Source organism: Danio aesculapii, chromosome 1, assembly GCF_903798145.1.
Source record: "Danio aesculapii chromosome 1, fDanAes4.1, whole genome shotgun sequence".
NCBI lineage: Eukaryota > Metazoa > Chordata > Actinopteri > Cypriniformes > Danionidae > Danio > Danio aesculapii.
Window position 1 is genome coordinate 27,278,792 of NC_079435.1, and position 20,778 is coordinate 27,299,569.

The following is a 20,778-nucleotide window of genomic DNA, read 5'->3' on the forward strand; positions in this document are numbered from 1 at the left end:
CAGCAAGAAGGTCACTGGTTCGAGCCTCGGCTGGGTCAGTTGGCATTTCTGTTAGGAGTTTGCATGTTCTCCCTGTGTTCGCGTGGGTTTCCTCCGGGTGCTCCAATTTCCCCCACAGTCCAAAAACATGCGCTTCAGGTGAATTGGGTAGGCTAAATTGGCCGTAGAATATGTGTGTGAATGAGGGTGTATGGGTGTTTCCCAGTGATGTGTTGCGGCTGGAAGGGCATCCGCTGCGTAAAACATATTCTGGATAAGTTGGTGGTTCATTCCACTGTGGCAACCCCTGATTAATAAAGGGACTAAGCCAAAAAGAAAATGAATGAATGAATGTGCCAGCAGCAAGTCACTCTCATTAGATCCCTGGAACCCATGAAACCCTACACCAACTTTAGAATATTCTCTATATTCTAGATGTGATGTTATATTCCTCTTAACAGATATTGGAACTTCACGTTTAAGGTTACTGTTTCTGTGAGTTCCAGAACAAGGGCCTTCTTGGCATCAAAAGAGTTTGGATTCACAGTACTTTGGGTTACAACTCAGCTAATCGAAGCTGACTGTAGATGAGACCACCAAGCAGTATGTAAATGTATAACTTTACCAAATGTCTTACTAGAGACCTTGGTATAGTGCAGGGGTTCTCAAACTCGGCCCTGGAGGTCCGGTGTCCTGCAGATTTAACTCCAACTTGCCTCAACACACCTGCAAGGATGTTTCTAGAAAGCCTAGTAGGTGCTTGATTAGCTAGCCCAGGTGTTTTTAATTAGGATTGGAACTAAACTTTGCAGTACACTGGACCTGAAGGACCGATTTTGGTATAGTGTCCAAACCCGGTCCTGGAGGGCAGGCGTCCTGCATAGTTTAGCTCCTACTTACTTCAACACACTAGACTCGAAGTTTTAGTATACCTAGAAAGAGCTTGATTAGCTGGTTCAGGTGTGTTTAATTTGGTTTTAACTAAAATATGCAGGACACTGGCCCTCCAGAACACAGTTTGGGCACCTCTGATCTAATCTGTATCAAACTTTCTATAGCAATGTCAACTAAGTTAGGATACCTAGTATTACTACACTATCATTAATGAGCGGAGGGCAGTCTGTGGAATAAAGGTAAATGTTCACAAATAGTAGTCAATTACTTACTAAGACTTGCACTGTGCTTAAAAAATAGGTAATATTTATTTATTCATTCGTTTTCTTTTTGGCTTAGTCTCTTTATTAATTCGGGCTCACCACAGCGGAATGAACCGCCAACTTATGCCCTTCCAATCGGAGCACCCGGAGGAAACCCACATGAATGCAGAAAGAACATGCAAACTCCACACAGAAACACCAACTGACCCAGCCGAGGCACGAACCAGCGCCCTTCTTGCTGTGAGGTGACAGCACTACCTACTATGTCACCTATTTATGCAAGAAACATCTCATGGATGCATTTGGGACACATCATCAGTGATGTATCCTGGGATCATTGGGTGTTTCGGGCCTCTCAACATCATACACTCTCACCCAGGTGACCCAGCCGGGGTTGATCAAGTCCCGACTTGTGTCCCAATAGCAGTCCACGGATCTGCCCTCTTAATCCAAAGCCACCTTGTGGCCTTTTCTGCAGCTTCACTTGCAGATCGAATGGCCCTTTTCTTTGCCACCCCTGTGATGCCCAAGCGTCTGAGGACTTTGCAAAGTGAACGCCCTGCAAAGCCTCTACATCCTATTTCTATGGGCTCATAGAAAGTTCTCCAGCCTCTCTCCCTGCACTCCTCCACTAATTCCTGGTACTTAGCGCACTTCCTCTCATTTGCTTCTTCAATGCGCTCTTCCCAAGGCACTGTCAGCTCCAGAATAATTAGCTGTCTTGAAGCTTCTGAGATGATTGTAATGTCTGGGCAGAGACGGGTTTTTGCGATGTGATGAGGAAACCTCAGCTGTTTTCCCAGGTCGACCTCCAGCTGCCAGTCCGAGGCTTTGTGAAGGAGGCCTGTTGTTAATTGTGGGAGGGCCTGGGGTTTTTCTCCAGCTTTAATGAAGTGGACTGCCTTCTTTGGAGCATGATGATTCTTGCTGGTACTGATGGCTGAGGCTAAGCTCTCAGCAATTGCCTTAAGCACCTGGTCATGGCGCCAACGATAACGACCATCAGCCAGAGCCTTGGGGCAGCTGCTGAGGAGGTGTTCTAAAGAGCCTCTTTCAGAGCAAAGAAGGCAGTAAGGTGTCTCATTCTTTCCCCACACATGGAGGTTTGATGGACTTGGCAGTACATCGTAGACAGCTTGTACCAGGAAACGGACTTGCTGGAAATCCGCCTGCAAGATGTTCGCCCAGGTGATCCTACGTTGCAGTGTACTCTCCCACCTAGTCCATGCTCCCTGCTGCTGGAGTCCTACCATCCTGCTGACTCTCTCTTCCTCCACACTTGCTCGAACCTCTTCCTGGAGTAGGTGGTGTCTTTCCTTGCCGTGGACCTGGCTAACTAAGGTCTGTGGAAAATAGTCCAAGCCCACTCTACCTGTCGCCACAGTGCCCACCAGAGCCTTTTGTCTCAGGCGTGACTCTGCCACCTCCACTGCTTTCCCAGCATTCCATTTCCTGCCTGTCCTAACCTCAATGCAGGCTGATGACACCTTGCAGTCTCTAGAGTCCCTATACTGTAGGGCTTCTCTGGTGCGTACGACCATGAATTCTTCCGTGAGGCCACTTAATGGCAGCTGCAAGGTGTTTTATATATATATATATATATATCACCAGCTAATTTTTTTTGGTTTATTTGTTATTTTGCAATGCCAGTAACCATTGATTTACATTTTTATCAGCAAAGACCACAGTTTTAGTTAAAAATCATTTTTAAAATTCGACTAAAAGAAGTCTACAGCTTGTTTGCCCTGAAGGTGAGTAAATTAACAGGCAATTTTCTTATCCATTAAAGCTACTTATCAAGAGGTGAAATGTAAAGTCAAAGCACTCCATTCCCCCTCTGGCCGCTGACAGCAGTGTAAGTGATAAACCCTGTCCTCTCCATGTTGATAAATGAAAAAATTACACTTCAAATTGATTTTCTCCCCCTAAAAATGGTTTTACACTGACAATGAGTTGTTATGCATGCTTATAAAGGATCTGAGAATCACTGAAGTTTGTAAGGTAAGTCATGTTTGTGCTTTGCAAGTTAATTGTTAATGCAAATGGTAAGCTAGCTACGACAACAAACCTAACATTACCCTTGTTACCTTCTTCTTATTCTTTTTTTATATAGTCTGCAGAAAAAAAAACCACAGCTCTACTTCACTACTATACAGACTCTACCTTTAAATCACATTATCTTTGATAAATTTGGGAAAGTAGGGCAGTGAAATGACCAATGGTTCTCCATCTGCTATTGTAGGGAAGTACAATTATATTAGATACTTATTTGGATTCAGCCTTTTTCTGAAGGGATAATTGATGGTTGCTTGGGACCAAACAAAAAATATTCCTTCAAATGTACTTCGGTCTCATCTGTGCCTCAAGTGCAAATAATCATTCTGGCACAATGTGTACCATCAGCTGTACCCTTTAAAACAATTTCATTCCAAGAGCACTTCAAAGTCAGTTTGGACCACTTTGGTTGGGAATCACCCTTCAATATGTTGCCCATGATTGTTCATTCTCTGAAGTGTCCTTTGGAGCCAGATTTATCCTTTTTGCATACAGTGTCACAGTCATTCAAAGGTACATCTATTGTTCCCTTGGGTTCTGGTGTTCACTACTGCCTAGTCTCACAAACCCAAAACTTCATATCCACAGCAGAAGCTTTGTTCCAATGGTAGCTTCATTGACCATGGACCACCTAGAGGTTATCTGACTGACAGTTAATCACAGTTTGTTATGTTTATGGATGTGAAAATGTTACTTTACTAGCCCCTTCATACGGAAATACCAGTAAATTGCCATATAACTTGTTTCAGAGCTGCAGCAAGAGTTTGTCAGTAGAGGTTCTTCAATAAGTAATGACAGCAATGACAGATGCCAGGGAAGCACAAACTCAAGACAACCAGGCTCATTCTGATTAAAAACCTCTATATACATTTCTGGAGTGAGCAAAATACATCCTAGGAGCTACTTTTTTGCAGTTTTTGTTTTCGCAGATCTGCCAGAGGCCGCTGTGTATGCTTTTTCAGTGCCATTTGTGCCTGTTCTTACTTAAATCCACCAGAGACCGCTGTTGACTAACTCACTGACTGAATGACCAACTGACCAATCCCCCCACCCTTCCCCTTCCCTAAAGCCAACCAATAAAATTTTGAAAAGCACCTATTGACCTGATCAGCACTTTTTCTGAACCCAACCACAGTGTTTTAAAAAGCAATCCAGAAAAGGAAAAGCCCCCTGATTTTTACCACGTTTTCAGACTTTACCACATTCTCACCCTGTTATTTACTTGTTTATTTTATTTTTTTGGCTTTTGTTTTTGTTTTACCTGCTTTCTGAAATGATTCTTCACTGGACTCGAACCCCGTCATCGCGGTCAACTCTCTGCAGCTCAAGTCCACCAATGTACAAATCAAGCTAACTGGACAACCTGTTAACAGCGGGAAAGCCATCCACATGTAGGTAAGCGGTCAGCTGGTGAGCGAGAAAAATCATACCGCTCCTTAGCCTTCGTTTTAAAGACAAAATGCAGCCATACATATCTCTGACTACAAAGAAGCATTTTAAACGTATATCCAGAAATGTATATAGGGCTACGTTTTCAGAGTGAGCTTATGTTGAACTCAGAAGTGTGTTGTAATTGGTAAAGGAAGTGTTGCGCCTTGTTTTCCACAGTTTTGTGAATGGGCCCATTTGCATCCATAGTGGAAACAAAAAATACTATGGAAGTCAATGACAGTTTTTCCCAACATTCTTCTGTATATCTTCATTTGTGTTCAACAGAATGTTTGGAACAAGCGGAGGGTGAGTAAATAGGGTGAGTTTCATTTCTTTGTGAGTTATCCAATTAAATGTTTGCAGTTGTGTGTGGCATTTGCAACAGACAATCACCTACGTGGCCCTAGGGACTTATTACATACAGTGCTCAGCATAATTGAGTACACGCCATTTTGACATTTTTTTGAAATATTTGTATCTATTTCTCAGTGATTATAGGCAATGCATTTTAGTGCATTTAAACAAAACAGATTTATTAAACAGATATATTTATTAAAATAATATTTTAGTCACCAAACATATTTAGAAATTAAAAAATACAATTAAATTCAAGCAAAATCTTTCAAAAATAAATTACAACCTACAAAATTCCAACTAAATTTTTCATGTTTTTTTGCTTCTCTTGAATATTCCTCTTTTTTAAAATTGTATTTAATATTTTTTATAACATATCAATTTGAGTGTACTAGTTTTTCGAGCATTAATGTAAGTTATTTTTTAAAATAAGCTCCAGATTTGGCATCAGTACTGACTAATCTAATATATATATATATATATATATATATATATATATATATATATATATATATATATATATGCACAAAATTAATAATGTAGAGCTTCCTATTAAAATATGAATTTAAAAGAAAGATTTGTTAGGGGTGTACTTATATATGCTAAGCACTGTACATGCCAAAAGTTTAGTATGTTAAATATGTTCAGCCAGTAAGAAATTACCAAATGTTTAAGTAACATGTTTTCTGGCTTCATTATTAGCTTAAAATCTTGACAACTAAAATCCAATCTAATGCTAGGCAAGCACCCTAAAATGATTTTAAAAATCAGCTCAATCATTAACGCTAGACTTTATTTCGCAGGAATAAGTTTTGATTTAGAAGGCCAAATCTTCTCAGCAGGGGTTTGAGTATCACTTAAAAACTAATCAAATGGTTTAATATTTAAATATGCGAGCGAGGCGAGACTCGTTGCATGTTTGAGAGTGGGTGCTTGAGATGGATGTCCCACAAACTGCCAAAGGCATTCATGACAGAAAAACCTCAAATGAGTCATCCGCTCCTGTAGAGGATTTCAGGTCACATCTTACACACAGTCACAGACAAACACACAGCCTGTAACAGTTACATTTGCTATCTGCTAAAAGCAAAAGAGTATAAATTATTAGTTGACATCAGTAAGAAATTAAAAAATCAACACTGTCCTGTGTTGCATATACAGTTAAAGTCAGAATTATTAGCCCCAACTTCATTTTTTTTTTTCTTTTTTAAATATGTCCCAAATTATGTTTAACAGAGCAAGGACATTTTCACAGTATGTCTGATAATATTTTTTTCTTATTATTTATTTTATTTTGGCTAGAATAAAAGCAGTTTTAAATTTTTTAAAAACATTTTAAGGTCAAAATTGTTAGCCTCTTTAAGCTATATTTTTGATAGTCTACAGAAAAAAACACTTTTATACATAACTTGCCTAATTACCCTATCCTTCCTAGTAAACCTAATTAACCTAGTTAAGCCTTTAAATGTCACTTTAAGCTGTATAAAGGTGTCTTGAAAAATATCTAGTAAAATATAATTTACTGTCATCATGGCAAAGATAGATTATGTTTAGAAATGTGTTGAAAAAATCTCCTCTCAGTTAAACAGAAATTGGGGAAAAAATAAACAGGGGGGCTAATAATTCTGACTTTAACTGTATGTATGTATAACTGTGTATGACTGACCTGGTTAGGAAGTATTAGAGAGAATTAATTATTTTCAGTGAAGTGCCTGAAATGGAGGATAAATGTAGCCATTTTAATTCAAGTTAATAGAGCACATGGATCGTGTGGCTTTTGCACGGTGTCCTTGAAATGGCAATTGACCAGCCCTGTACCATTTTTAAAACCCACACAAAATAAATAGGATTTTACATCTTTCATTTTCATTTACACTTTATCATTACCAGTACATTAGTCAGAGAAAAAGAAAGAACCCCCCCACCCCCCCACCCAAAAAAAAAAAAAAAAAACAGCTACTGCAACAGGGAGATCAGTGTATTTATTTAGACAAGAGGAACTCATTCACTCTGTTTTCAACAAGAGCTGAAGATGAGACACTTCAGAGTCTCCTGGCAAGATAATGCTGCTCTCTCTTTTTTCCATCTTCTCTCTTTCACACACACAAATGACAGAAACATTGGGCTCATTCACAGTGCATGTGGCTGAGGAGCTAAGTACGCAAAATCCTCTTTGCACATTTTGTACAGAGACAGTTTCTCCATTCATTTATCATCAACCATTTGGTGGCTCCAAATATTATTCATTTATTTCTCAGCAACACGACCGTATAATTAATCTATCGGATCATTGTTATCTGTGCACGGAAGTTAATTATACTTCCTATAATGCTAAATACATTATAATACAGCAGCACTTCCATTAGTGCATAATTACAGTACCATGAGCAAAACTAGGCGATAATAAAAGCTAATTCGCAAAAAGCAATGCAAAGGGGTGAATATATTAATCTCTCGTTCACCCCAAAGCTTCATATCCCGTTGGTTGGATGATACAGAGAAGGAACAGAAATCGGGTCCATCGCATGATGGATGCCACATTAAACACACGGATGACAGGCACAGTTTGACACCAGTACACTGAAATTAGGATTTAACAGGTCAAAGTAGCACTTTATCCAAAGCAGCCAAAGTCAGGACAACACCTCCAAGTTATCACAAACACCAGCAGGTAGAATTGTTACTTTTTTTTTTACAGTACTTTTATATATTGATATTCATGAAGCGACATCTTCTGTTGGAAAACTTGCAAATTTTCCAATATTTCAAGACTCCATCAGCTATTGCACACTGACCTCGGATAAATACATATTTGAAAAATCAGGAAAAAGCTGGAATACATTTAAAAGATAATACTCCACAAGTTTTGATTTATAAAATATGTGCACATATTTTAAACTATTCTCTTTCAAGGTCTGTTCAGAAGCAAGAATTTAAAAAAATACACTACAACTACATGGTCTACAATTACACAGTGGAATCACAGATTCTGAGCACATCACAGTCACGAACAGAACAGTTGGACAAAATATTCCCCTCGGGGAGGAAAAAAAGTGGATGAAGGTGAGGCACCTGGCGGGCAGCCGTCTCTTCGGTGGAATCTTCCAAACACAGTATTGTAAATTGCACAGTGGATGAATGAAAAATGAAGGGCTCAGACAGACAAATGTTTTTCCCCCTTAGCCCTTCTGCAGTTTGTGTTTAGGCAATTAGATGCGGTAGGCAGAGGGAAGAATGACACTGACTGATGGGTAGAATAACCCAGTGTATGAGCCACCGAAGATATACAACTACACTAACAATGAAGGACACAAAAAGCCAAGCACAGAAACCAAGAGAATCAGACACAGGCTGGTATTTGCCCAGTTTCCAGCACTTGAGATTTCCCATATAATCCTTTTATCCTTCCATTGTTGATCAAATGCAACAGAAAATCAGTGGAACAGCTATTGCGATGGTCCTGATTCATTAAGCACCCAGAAAAGCTTGGCGGAGAGCAAGATAGAAGATTATGAATCGAAATCATTGTTTTATTTGCTTCAGTCAGGAGAAAAAGTGTCCAGAGAATTCCCGGGTGGAGAAGAAGGAATTTTAGGACGGAAAAAACAAACAGCGCATTTATTAGCATCGATCCCACATTGTTGAGGTTAAGTCCTCGGGAACTTAAAGGACGGTTTGTGTGGACACTGAAATGGTAATTAAAATAAACGAAACACCACTAGATGCTTTGGCAAATAGGGATACTAACCTGTTAACTTAAGGCATGGACATATTATGAAGTATAAGATGGATTCAGTACTTATATTCTCTCAGGTCAATTGGAGTCCCACAAGAGCACAGCTTTGTTTCCACAGCTTGGTTTGCAGATGTTTGTCATAAGACAGTGCTGAGGACTCAGTCTTTCGGCCATTGTACAGATACAGTCCTCCGATCCCCTCTAGCTCAGAGGCAGCGGCGGCATAGATGGCGGTGGATGCTCCTTCTGCAGGCGTCTGTGGATGGACAGGAATCAGAGATCAAGACAACACAGCTGTGCACATGCTAAGAATATTTGATCAGAGGTGGATATGAACTAGCAGAAATGGACAGGAAAGATGTTGCCAATTCCTGGAATATAAACGCTTATTTGTCATTTCTGCTGGTTGACTTCACTTGTCCTTGTACGTGACAGTAATTGCAACATTCCTCCTACAGCTTGTTTGTTGTGGCGTTCTTGCATCTGTGCTGTAGTGGTATTCTCAGCACTTGAAGTCTAACCCTAGTACTTGACATGTATCAGTAGCTGTGAGCTCAAGTAATTGCCACTTACATGAGCACTGTCTTGGAAGTTTCTTTGGTAAATAAACTGGAGGCTAAATAATAGTACTAAGGTTTGTAGTAGTCCATTTAGTAGTGTTTGCTGCATTATTTACAAGCCCAAAAAGCATGTCTTAAGCAATTTTGTGCCTGCATTGTTAGCAGATTACAAGCAACTTATATTCATTAGATATATACAAAAAGTTACAATGCAAAAGCCTCTAAGTGCAGTCTGAAATGTTTTTCTAAAATGAGTATTGTTTCTCACCCTCCAATGTTTACAGTATGTTCAGTTATTTCACTTTAAAGAACCTATTCATCACCCTTAATGAGAAATAACTGAATCTACACAGAATTGTGAGAAAAAATATTTTAGATGGCTTTAGACTTGGCTAGATGGGCTAGAAGACTTTAGATTTGAACTCTTCACATGTTTATTAACTATTTTGTAACCAAGAAATTAAAATTTCTGACATGGTTCTGAACTTGTATGAGTTTTTTTCTTCTGCTGAACATGAAATAAGATATTTTGAAGAATGCTGGAAACCAACAGCCATTGACATCCATTTAACTATGTAGGCAAGGGGTGTTAAACTCAGTTCCTGGAGGGCCGCAGCCCTGCACAGTTTAGTTCCAACCCTGCTTCAACACACTTATGGCACACCATGGCGCATTTGCCATTCACATTGCGGACTTTGTACGAGGAAAAGCTGAATGCTTCACTGGTGAGAAAACAGACTATCTGCAGTGCAAGAATAAAGAATGAGCCTCCTCCTTTCGGCCACTTTACTTTCTCTTTAGTTTACTTTTACTTTTTACTTTACTACTTTAATTTTGTGGATAAGGAAACGGTGTTTTATGCAAAGATTTGTTTCAAAACTATTTCAAAATTCAGTTCTAATTTCCGGCAAACGAATAAATAAACAATGATAACGAAGTGTGGTCAAAAAACTGAGTTATATCCAGACACACGTCCAGCTACTAATAATAACATTATACAAATGCAAATTTTCATAAATAAACTGAAAAAAGCTCCTCGAGATGAGGTATAGAGGTACTGGTTTTTATATTTATGGAAAAATAAAAATTTTTTGTAATATTTTAAGTTTTTAACTTTAATTGTTTTTATATGCAAAGATATTTGTGTATAGATGTACATCAAGTATGTATTAAGCAATGGTGCATAATATGTGCAAAATATCTCCTTTTGTGTTCAACAGGAGAAAGTCAAACAGTTTTGAAACAAGTGGAGGGAGTACACATTATGACAGAATTTTAATGCTTTAATGCATGCATTGTATAGGTCACTTCCAGAACTTTTGTTTGGGGTTTTTATTATAATGCCTTATCGTGCTAATTTCAATGAGCAAATAATATAGCTACACATACAATACTGTATATAGTAATATACCTGTCCATTCATTTGTCAATTTGTGTATTTTTATTCTCTATTTACTTCTTATTTTTATATTTCTTACACTGTGGAAAATTCTGTCACAAAAACAAGTTCCTTGTATGTGTAAATAAAGGACTTTCTGATTTTCTATTTAGTAAATCTGGCCTCAAATTCATAGTTTCTGCTAATTGTGTAAGCAGATGTAAGCAATTTATTTGATGATCAAGAAGTTCATGTAGTTTATAAATAAAATTCCTTCAGAATTAAACTCAGAACTTAGTTTAATAATAAGTTGTCAGGATTCTGCCACTTCGGTGTTGTTAAAGGGGCGGTCCAGAATGTAATTTTAAGGCTTGGTTGTGTTTATAAGATGCAAAGCAATGTGTACTCATGTTTCACTTGAAGGAAATCACGTTCTTTTTTCATAAATCTTACTTTGATTATATACAGCTTCTCAGCTAACATAAAAACGACTGTCATATTTCCTACTTCCTCTGAAAGGCCCGCCCTCAAGTGACTCTGATTGGTCATCTGTCATAATGTGCTGTGATTCGCGGATCGGCCCCACGTCACGCCCGCACAAGCACGCGCGTGCTTGTGTAAACAGTCAGTCAACCTCATGCCCGCTCTCTAAAATAACATCTGACAAGTGTCTGTAACGAGTGAAAATGGGGTGCGGCTCCTTAAAGAGAGATCGCCATTGTGTGTGCCTATGTGTGTGTGTGTGTGTGTTTGTGTGTGTTTACAGCAGTGTGACTGATAAATATGAATTTGTAGCTAAATCTTAATAAACAGCATTTTCCATTGTTTACATCTTTGCTACAGCGTACCATTAACGCTAAACACTGTTCATATAATAGCTAAATTTTAACAAATGAAAACACTTACAGGTTGTGGCCTCAGAGTCCACAGCTCCTGCTTGTTGGAGCTGCTCCTTTGAGGAGATTTTTACCGAATCCAGCACTGAACTGGGAGAGATTCTGGAAGCTGTGTTTTCTCAAATCATGCTTGCTGTGTATCTTATAATTCTCTGGAACATAATTAAAATTAAACTGTAAGCACTCCTGTCTTTGTGTCGTGTCATTTGGAACCCTTAAATACAGAAACAGAAGAAGCTCTGTGGAAATAGCAGCCTTTGGATTTTAGCTCTCTCTCTGCTGTAACATTACAGCTCCTCTGGCCACGCCACTTAGCTGCGCAGTGTGTGTGTGTGCTGTAAAAGTACGTTTGTGATCTTACAGGCCCGGAAGTATTTTTTTTTTGTAGTTTCCAAAATTTGTTCGGCATGCTGTTCTATTCTTAGTGTCTCGGCCTAGTTGGCTTAGGTTGGCGCTGGGATTGGTACATGCATGTCGCATGTGTGAGTCCATGGTAGGTGTTTTATTTATCGTTTACTCATGTCTTGTGTTCTGTCTGTGTTGCCGTTGCTTGTTGCATGGGGTTTTTGTTTACACTTGGCCATGTGCTGCTGTTATGTTGAATATGCGGTTAAAGAGTTCTCTCAATAGCTGCATGCTCTAGTCCTGTTTTACATGAGCACATGGCTTGTGTTGTGTCTTTGTACCCTGTCATGGGAGAGGTTTAGAGATTTTATTGGATTGCTTTCCCTATATTTTCTACCAGTGTGTCTGTCCTGTCTGTATTCGATGTTCCTGTGTCGTCTTTCTTGTGTCTGTCATGTCAAGTCAAGTCAGTTTGTCCTAATGCTGTGTTTTTCCCCCACAGGTTGTTTAAGTTGTTTTTTTTTTTGTCTTTTATAGTAAATATATATTTTTAATAAAGTCCTTAAAAAACTACATTTGGGTCCTTGCCTCTTCTTCTCTACCCCAAACCGTGACATATGTATTGTTCACTGTTAGGTCATGTAGCCTTATGCATGCTAACAAACTGAATGATATTGTAAAGTGTAACCAGTATAATTAATTATAAAAACACAGACACCCCTTACCTCTGCATAAATTCCCTAATTACATTACAACACAGCAGCAGTTCCATTAGTGCATAATTACAGTATAGTACAAGGCAATGATAAAAACACTTTTCAAAGGCAATGCAAATGAATGATGGAGCCAGGTGGAGTATTAGTAGTGAGCTGTTGTCATGTCCGAGATATTTTTCTTCACGTTTCTTTATCTATTTTTTTTTTAATTAACCAATATATACCATGCATTTTTACAGTTGCAGTGAGAGAACATTTTTAATACTTATCCAATGTACTGTTTGTTGTCATATTTTATAAAGACATTACCCTGAAAATACAATCTTTTTTTGTAATACATTCTATAATTGTGAGTTACTAGCCCAGCTAGCAAAATTCACGTGGCTTAAATCCGGCCCACACCAGACACTTAAATCCGGCCCACATACAGCATTGAATAATGGCAATTGGGCAGTCTGCTCCTGTTTTCCAGATATGGGACACAATTAAGCCAATGCAATACCACATATCAGCCACAATTCAACCAATTGAACCAAAAGTGACTCTATTCTGGGCCACAGTTTGCTTTTATTCTGGCCCAGATCTGGCCCACACCAGACACTTACATCTGGCCCACATACCGCATGGAATGATGGCATTTGGGCGGTCTGCTCCTGTTTTCCAGATATGGGACACAATTAAGCCAATGCAATACCACATATCAGCCACAATTCAACCAATTGAACCAGAAGTGACTCTATTCTGGGCCACAGTTTGCTTTTATTCTGGCCCAGATCTGGCCTACACCTTACACTTGCTGGGTGTGGCAAAGTACAAAAATCCCAAAATGCATTGCAGTATGAATACATTATATAGCTTATTAATGCTACAGTTTTCATTATTTGCTTTTGATTCTGCTGTTTATGTTGACGTTATTGATTTTGTCACTTTTGGTATCCTTTTTGTGATGTTTGTGAGTTTTGTTCATTTTGTTAATTGTCACCATTGTTAAGATTCATATGCTGATTATTGATGTCTCTGTGAGCAGGAGTTGAACCATAGAATTTTTTTTAACTTATAAACCTTCATAGATCTGTGGCATGTGCAAGCATGTTATTACATTACTTCTGATAATGGATTGAACATTGGTTAACATCAGTGACTTATATTATTTCATCACAGGTTGTGTCTCACTTAATTTTATTTTTATTTTTTATTTTTTTACTTGCCTTGTTTGCTGTAATGAATAAACTTTTCAAGCAAAGTTCTTAAAAGTTACAGCAGCCCAAAAGAAAAGTTATATTAAGAGGTTCAGGGCTATGAGCCCAACTAAAGCAAACATTTTTCTCCATCATGGTGACTTTAGTCTATGTGGTCCAAATATGTTTTAAGATAACTGGGCCACATTTGCCATATCTTCTCTGGGCCGCTTTAGGCTCACAGCCACATTAGCCAGAGCTAACTGTGCCAAATATTTGCTAAAAGTGGCCCACATTTGTTTTAGGATAACTGGGCTACATTTGCTCGTACATGTGTGAGCCACTTTAGGTTTAGACCCAGATTACCCCTAAATGACTAGACCACATTTTTGCCAACTGTGGCCCACATTTGTTCTCCATAATTTGGGCAAAATTTATCATGGGCCATATTAGGTTTACCTTCAGATTACATTTTGCCAAGTCTTTGCCTTAAAGGGCCCATAAATAATTTGAATCTTTGGCCCCCCTTTGCCATTGTACAGGTGGGCCACTCCAGGCTCACATTCGTTTTGTCTGGGCAGAAGGAATACCACCAGTGCAGCATAACTGCCCAAAGTGGCCCACATTCGTATGCTATCTGGGAGACCACCTGAAGGTGCATACCTCACTTTGTCCAGCAATCTTTATTTTAGAAATTTATGTTTTTGCTATCAGAAAAAGTTATGTTTTTGTTGGCAAAAAAATGCTATAGGTAACAGAGGCACGGGAAAAAGTAGTGGCATGCTGTCAATTGACTGTTATGGTCATATAACTCATTTATGTTTTGTAATTTGAATCATATAGCAACATTAAAATTAAATATACAGTGGTCGCTCGCTACAACGTGGTTCACTTTATGCAGCCTCGCTGTTTCAGGATTTTTTAGTGCAATTTGAAATGCTTTTTTTCTACAGCGCATTGTGTTATGTGTCCTGCATCCTGACTGGCTGTAGACCATCGTCAATCAATCTCCTCTGTGCCACGTCACCTGTACAGTACAGGATGTGTTCAGCTTGCCAAATTTACATAAATCATTGAGCGCTAGCAGTGTGACTCTGAAGTGCTGTTCTTTATTTTTGCAAGTTTTCTCCCCACAATGTTGCCGAAACGTTTTGCTCTGTCAAAGGCACCTAAGTTTGCACCCAAAAGGCAGAAGAAGATGCTAACCATTGCACAAAAATTTTACTTCTGAACATGCTTAAGGTAGGTAGAAGTTACGTGGTAGTTCTATGGCTCTATTTTAACGATTTAGGCGCAAAGTCTAAAGCGCAGTGCGCAAAAGCATTAAGGGTGTGTCCAAATCAACTTTTGCTGTTTTAAGGACGGAAAAATGTGGTTTGCACCCTGGCGCATGGTCTAACAGCGTTGTTTTTATTCTCTTAATGAGCAATGGATGTGTTTTGAGAATAACATGCATTAAAAGAAATCAGAGACTCTATGAGAGTCAGTTGCTTCGCGCCGTGGCACATTTGCTATTTACATCATGGACTTTGTAAGTGGAAAAACTGAATACTTTACTAGCTTAAAAACAGTTAAGACCATCTGCAGCGAGGATAAAGAATGAGCCTCCTCCATTTGGCCTCTTTACTTTCTCTTTGCTTTTACTCTTTACTTTACTTGCTTATTCTGTGGATAAGGAAACAATGCTGTACGCACTCTGAAGACATCCATTAGCCTACATATTTAATTTGTTTGTTAAGAGCAAAGATTTGTTTCAAAAATTTTACTGAATTCAGTTCTAATATCCAGCAAACAAATAAATGAACAATAATAACGGAGTGTTGTGAAAAACACCAAAAACTATATACACCAAAATTTACACCAAATATACACCAAAAGCACCAAACACCAAAAGTTATATCCAAAAACACATCCTTTTTTATGCCCCATGTGGTGATGCATACATCTCCAAAATCTAACAGATGGACAAATCTAAACTTGTCTTTATTAAAACAAATATAAATGTGCATTTAATAAATAATACTGATAATAATAATAACATTATACAAATGCAAATTGTCATGAATTGATAAATGATAAATGTAAGCAACTGCAAAAAAAATATTGATTGATTAAATAATCATATAATTCAGCTTAAAATTATTACGTCAACTCTAAATCATCTACTTCCACATGTGACTTAGGGGTCTCATGTTTACACACATGGTGCTTTTCAACTGCCATGGTTAATTATTCCAACTATCTTTCTAATTGCAAATGTATTGGCTCGCATTCCTATCTGAAGATCTAAAAATGTGGCTGCACAGTTGGTGAGATTGATATGTAGACGGTCAGTTGGACTATGACCTCCAGACGAATCAATTACACAGGACAGCCGATCTTCTCTAACTCCAGTGCCAAATTCTACACTTCAAACGGTTCTCTTTGAGGCCAGGCAATTGGGGTTGAGCACTGTTTTTCTCTATTTTAGATCTCTTTCGTCTGCCGGAATGTGGATTAAACTGCAAGAGCAGAAGGTTTCTCTATAGTAAGAGGAATCGATACAGCACAAAGAGTATGAGAAAAGCTTAAAGCTGTTGGGATTGGGCCATGCGGAACTATGTGCTTAAGGAGAAATGGAGCAAAAGCTGCCGTATAAAGAGGCTCAGAGTCATTTTACAGGGATAGGTGCAACATTTAAATGTTATATACAGTAACGATTTTTTCTCATACATACAGTGGTTGATGTGTCAGCATGGCTAAAAGTGAGCAAGATTGCTTTATTTTAGTTACATGTGTCTGTTTATGTGTACTGGTTATGGTAGTTTACAAGGACATGTATGGCTTTGGTATTACAATTTTCAAAGTCATGCTTAACGTGGCCTATTCACATTGATAATTCGTTATAAGTTTCCAATGAGGGTTGAGTTTAGGGGTGGGATCCCTTTGTGCCATGGTGTCTCCCAGGGGTCAGTACTTGGCCCACTCTTATTTAGCATTCATATGCTCCCTCTTGGACAAATCTTGCAAAAAAATTGGTATTGGTTATCACTGCTAAGCTGACGACACACAGATCTATATTAGTACCACTCCTAATTTATCTGCTTCAACATTGACACTTAATGCCTGTTTGGTGGAGATTAAAGCTTGGATGCAACAAAATTATTTCAAATTAAACAGTTCCAAAACTGAGATTCTATTTATCAGCACTCTTTCTAATTTAAGCTTTCAGTTGATGGCTCTCTATTGTCACCTTCTTCGAAGGTGCACAATCTTGGCGTACTTCTTGACCCTCAACTTAGCTTAAAATCCCATTTTAAACATTTAACAAAAAACAGCTTTCTTTCACCTACGGAACATCGCACGCATTCGACCCTTTCTTTCTTCACCTAATGCTGAGAGGCTTGTCCATTCTTTCATCACATCTTGATTAGATTGTTGTAATTCACTTTTTGGGGGTCTACCAGCTAGTTCTTTCGGGACATTACAGCACATTCAAAACTCAGCTGCACGTGTGCTGACATACAGATCGTCATGCTATCACATTGCCCCTGTATTTTAACAGCTACACTGGCTGCCGGTCAAGTCACGCATTTATTTTAAAACCTTGATTTTAACACATAAAGCAGTTGGTGGTTCTGCTCCTGGTTATATCTGTGGTTTGGTGACTGTTTCTTCTTCTCGCTGTTTACGGTCTGCATCGGATCTCACTTTGTTCAAGCCTCGTTGCAGACTCAACACTATAGAAGGTAGGGTATTCTCCTACCACGCGCCTAAATTATGGAATGCTTTATCTACAACCATCAGGAATGCCAAAAAAAAAGGAATGCCAGTTCTCTAGACTGTTTTAAGACATTGCTTAAGACTCATCTTTTTAGTATTGCTTTTAATCTATGAGGATTTCTGTAATTTTTTTTTGTCATTTTCAACTATTTGTGTATTTTTGGTACTTTATGTTTTTATTGTTGTTCTATTGTTCTGTAGCGCTTAGAGTTTAAGAAAAGTGCATTACAAATAAAATTTATTATTATTATTATTATTATTATTATTATTATTATTATTGGATTCCGGTTTAAAAATTATTGAGCCACTGTGGGGTGCTTGGGGGTTTGGAGGAGTGAGTCAGGAAAAGTTTTCCTCCACCAGCATCACGTATTGACCTGGCCACTATTCTGCAAAAAGAAAAGCTCAAAATCCCTCTGGCCACTGTGCAGGACTTGTATCTGTCATTCTCAAGATGAAGTGATGCTGTATTGGCCGCAAAAGGAGTCCCTATGCCATACTAATATATAATTGTGATCTAAAACCAGGCATTTCAGTTTCATTGTCCAACCCCTGTATACTTATTTCAATTGCATAATTTACACTTCTATTTTTCATATCCATTATCATAAAACACACAACAAAAGTCTGAATTAAGACTATAATTATAAAAACACAGAATTAAAATTTTACATCTAGCAATTCTGAGTTTGCCCCTTTTTAAAACTATAGGCCATATTTACATGACAACAGATTTAGATCAATAAGTAGACGTTTAATATAGTTTAGACCTTTCTGTCACCATGACTCCTGCATTGTGGGTGCCCTGAAACAAACATTTTGGATAGCAGATTACAGAATGGAAAAAATGTCCATGGCCGTGTGGATTTGAATAAAGCAATGCATTGGACACGTTGACATCACTGTACCATGTAACCAGAAGAAGGAAGAGCCTTGCACATGTAACAACAGGTAAGAACAACAACATTACAAAGATGTGCTTGTGCTGCAGGCACTGCTAAGTTTATTAACACCATTACAACAAAACCTGCTAATGGTGTATCAACAAGATGACCAGCGAAAGGACATTAACAGTTACAAGCGGCATATATTTTTAGACGTGCATTCACCATCATCTTGTGTTTATGTCTGTACTCAGCACACTGAAGTAAGAGTTTATGCTCATTGCATTCTTCAGTGAATTTAGCGTATCACGTGGCTCTGTCTGTGTGGCATATATTTTACACCTTTTTAACAGTTTTCCCGTTTCCACGTGGATGGACATTTCTTGAAATGATGCGTTTTAGAAACTTTTAGATTCCGCAAAAAAGAAAAAAGAAAAACATTGTTGTCTTGTGAACAAAGCCATAGTTTATACTCCTTTAAATTAGGTTTCTTAGATATTTGCTTAAACTGGCTATTTTACAACTAATTTACATGTGGCTTAGCCAATTAGAATGTAAAGATATCTCTTTCATAAAGAAATAGGTCCCTAGATGGTGTGGTTTACATGATAAGGGGAGTTGTTTGAGGGTGCTTTCACACTTGTGGATCGATTCTCTTGTTCTGAAACAGGGATTAAAATTGTTACACTGGTTATCTTTGTTCTTGGTGCAGTTCGCTTTCACACGGCAAAGTTTCTACACGCCCCAAAAGAGCTAAAAGAAGTCACGTGCGAGTAAACTGTTTATTTTGCAGCATTGTCAAGAGTACATGAAGCATCATTATTTTTTTTTATATTCTTAGAAAATGGCCCCTAAGAATACGTAGAATAATTGTGATTCTACAAGGATATGAGATATTTATAATATTTGTGTCATATAAACCACCCTTAAAGGTTTGGTGAAGTGCTTTGAAATGTGCAGTTTTTATTATTTTTGATGTAATCTAAACTGAAACATGAAGACAAGGGACATCTAGCCCCTCCCCTATTTAAAAAAATAGGCAATAGTTTTAGTTTTTTTAATCACAGCCCTGCCGGTAAGAGTGGTTGACATCAAGCACATCAAATAAAGGCACATGAGAAGCATCTTGAAGGGGGTGGGACATGTCAGATACTAGAGAGCATTTGATTGGTTAGAAGATTTTATTAGAAACTGAAGTATGAGACGATGTCAAAAAATAGTTGATCCATTATAGGCGGAAGTGACAATCTGTAAACTTTGGATGTTTACAGTGCTCAGCATAATTGAGTACACGCCATTTTGAAAATAAATATTTGTATCCATTTCTCAGTGATTATAGGCTATGTATTTTGGTGCATTTAAACAAAACAGATTTTTAAACAGATATATTTATTAAAATAATATTTTGGACACCAAACATATTCAGAAATAGAAAGATTATACAATTAAATTCAAGCAAAATATAGCAAAAATAAATTAAAGCCTACAAAATATCAACTATTTCTTTTCACTTTTTTTAAAAATTGTATTTCATATTTTTCCATAACAGGTACATTTGGGTTTATTAATTTTGGACTGTTATTGTAAGTTATTTTGTTAGATAAGCTCCAAATTTGGCTTCAGTACTAACTAATCTAATCTAATGCATATGCACAAATATGGCTTCCTATTAAAAATATCAAATTAAAAGATAGATTTGTGAGGGGTGTACTTATATATGCTGAGCACTGTATATCTTCCAAATGTAAATTGTAGCACACAATCTTTTAGACATCCTTAAGATGAATATAAGTCTATTTTATTTATTTTAAGTCTATTTGACATTTAACATTCTTCAGAATATCTTCTTTTATGCTTTTTGCTTTTGAATCACAAGGGAGAGCAGTTTTTTTCATTTTTGGGTGAACTATTTCTTAAATGTTTATATCTTAGCATTTTTTATTCCTATTTTTTTTTTTTTGTTCTGACAATCTGAAAAGCTGTCAGGTGGTGTAAGGGAGAAAAAAAGTGGAAAACAATCAGTGTGAATATAAATCAAGTGCTTAAAAGTAAGCATACTTCAGTTGTCAAGAGTGTATTTGATTTACAGGAAAGATGTCTTATCTCTCTCTTTCTCTGAACACAACAGCTCCAAAAATACACTTCAGAAATTTTACACGCATTCAGTGTTGAGACGGTGCACAGCCAGTGCTCCGTTTCAGCAAACGAAACCCAATTAAACACATCATTATCTTATACATGTAGAAATATAGATTTTCTGCTCTTGCGTGAACCTTCCCCATCACACTTCTCTTTTCGTCAAGTGGCAAAAAATCGTGTTCTCTACAGCGGGCCTCTTTTCTATTTT

At 37.8% G+C, this 20,778-nt stretch overlaps 2 protein-coding genes across 3 annotated transcripts in view; both read right to left on the bottom strand.

The window, feature by feature from the left end:
* Positions 1–1,534: 1,534 nt before the first annotated feature.
* On the bottom strand, positions 1,535–3,018 carry LOC130220896 (uncharacterized). The gene is made up of 2 exons (XM_056453163.1): positions 2,986–3,018; positions 1,535–2,707 (listed from the first exon to the last, which is right to left on the bottom strand). Exons 1-2 carry the CDS (start codon positions 3,016–3,018, stop codon positions 1,535–1,537), a joined length of 1,206 nt encoding a protein of 401 aa, XP_056309138.1.
* A 3,921-nt stretch (positions 3,019–6,939) lies between these two features.
* The window catches only part of dhrsx (dehydrogenase/reductase (SDR family) X-linked), a 107,559-nt gene continuing 93,720 nt past the window's right edge, over positions 6,940–20,778 (bottom strand). For both annotated transcript variants that reach the window (XM_056458247.1, XM_056458237.1), the window contains exon 7: positions 6,940–8,968. In XM_056458247.1, the coding sequence (XP_056314222.1) occupies positions 8,786–8,968 (183 nt within the window). In that variant the 3' untranslated portion in view covers positions 6,940–8,785. The remainder of the gene's footprint in view (positions 8,969–20,778) is intronic.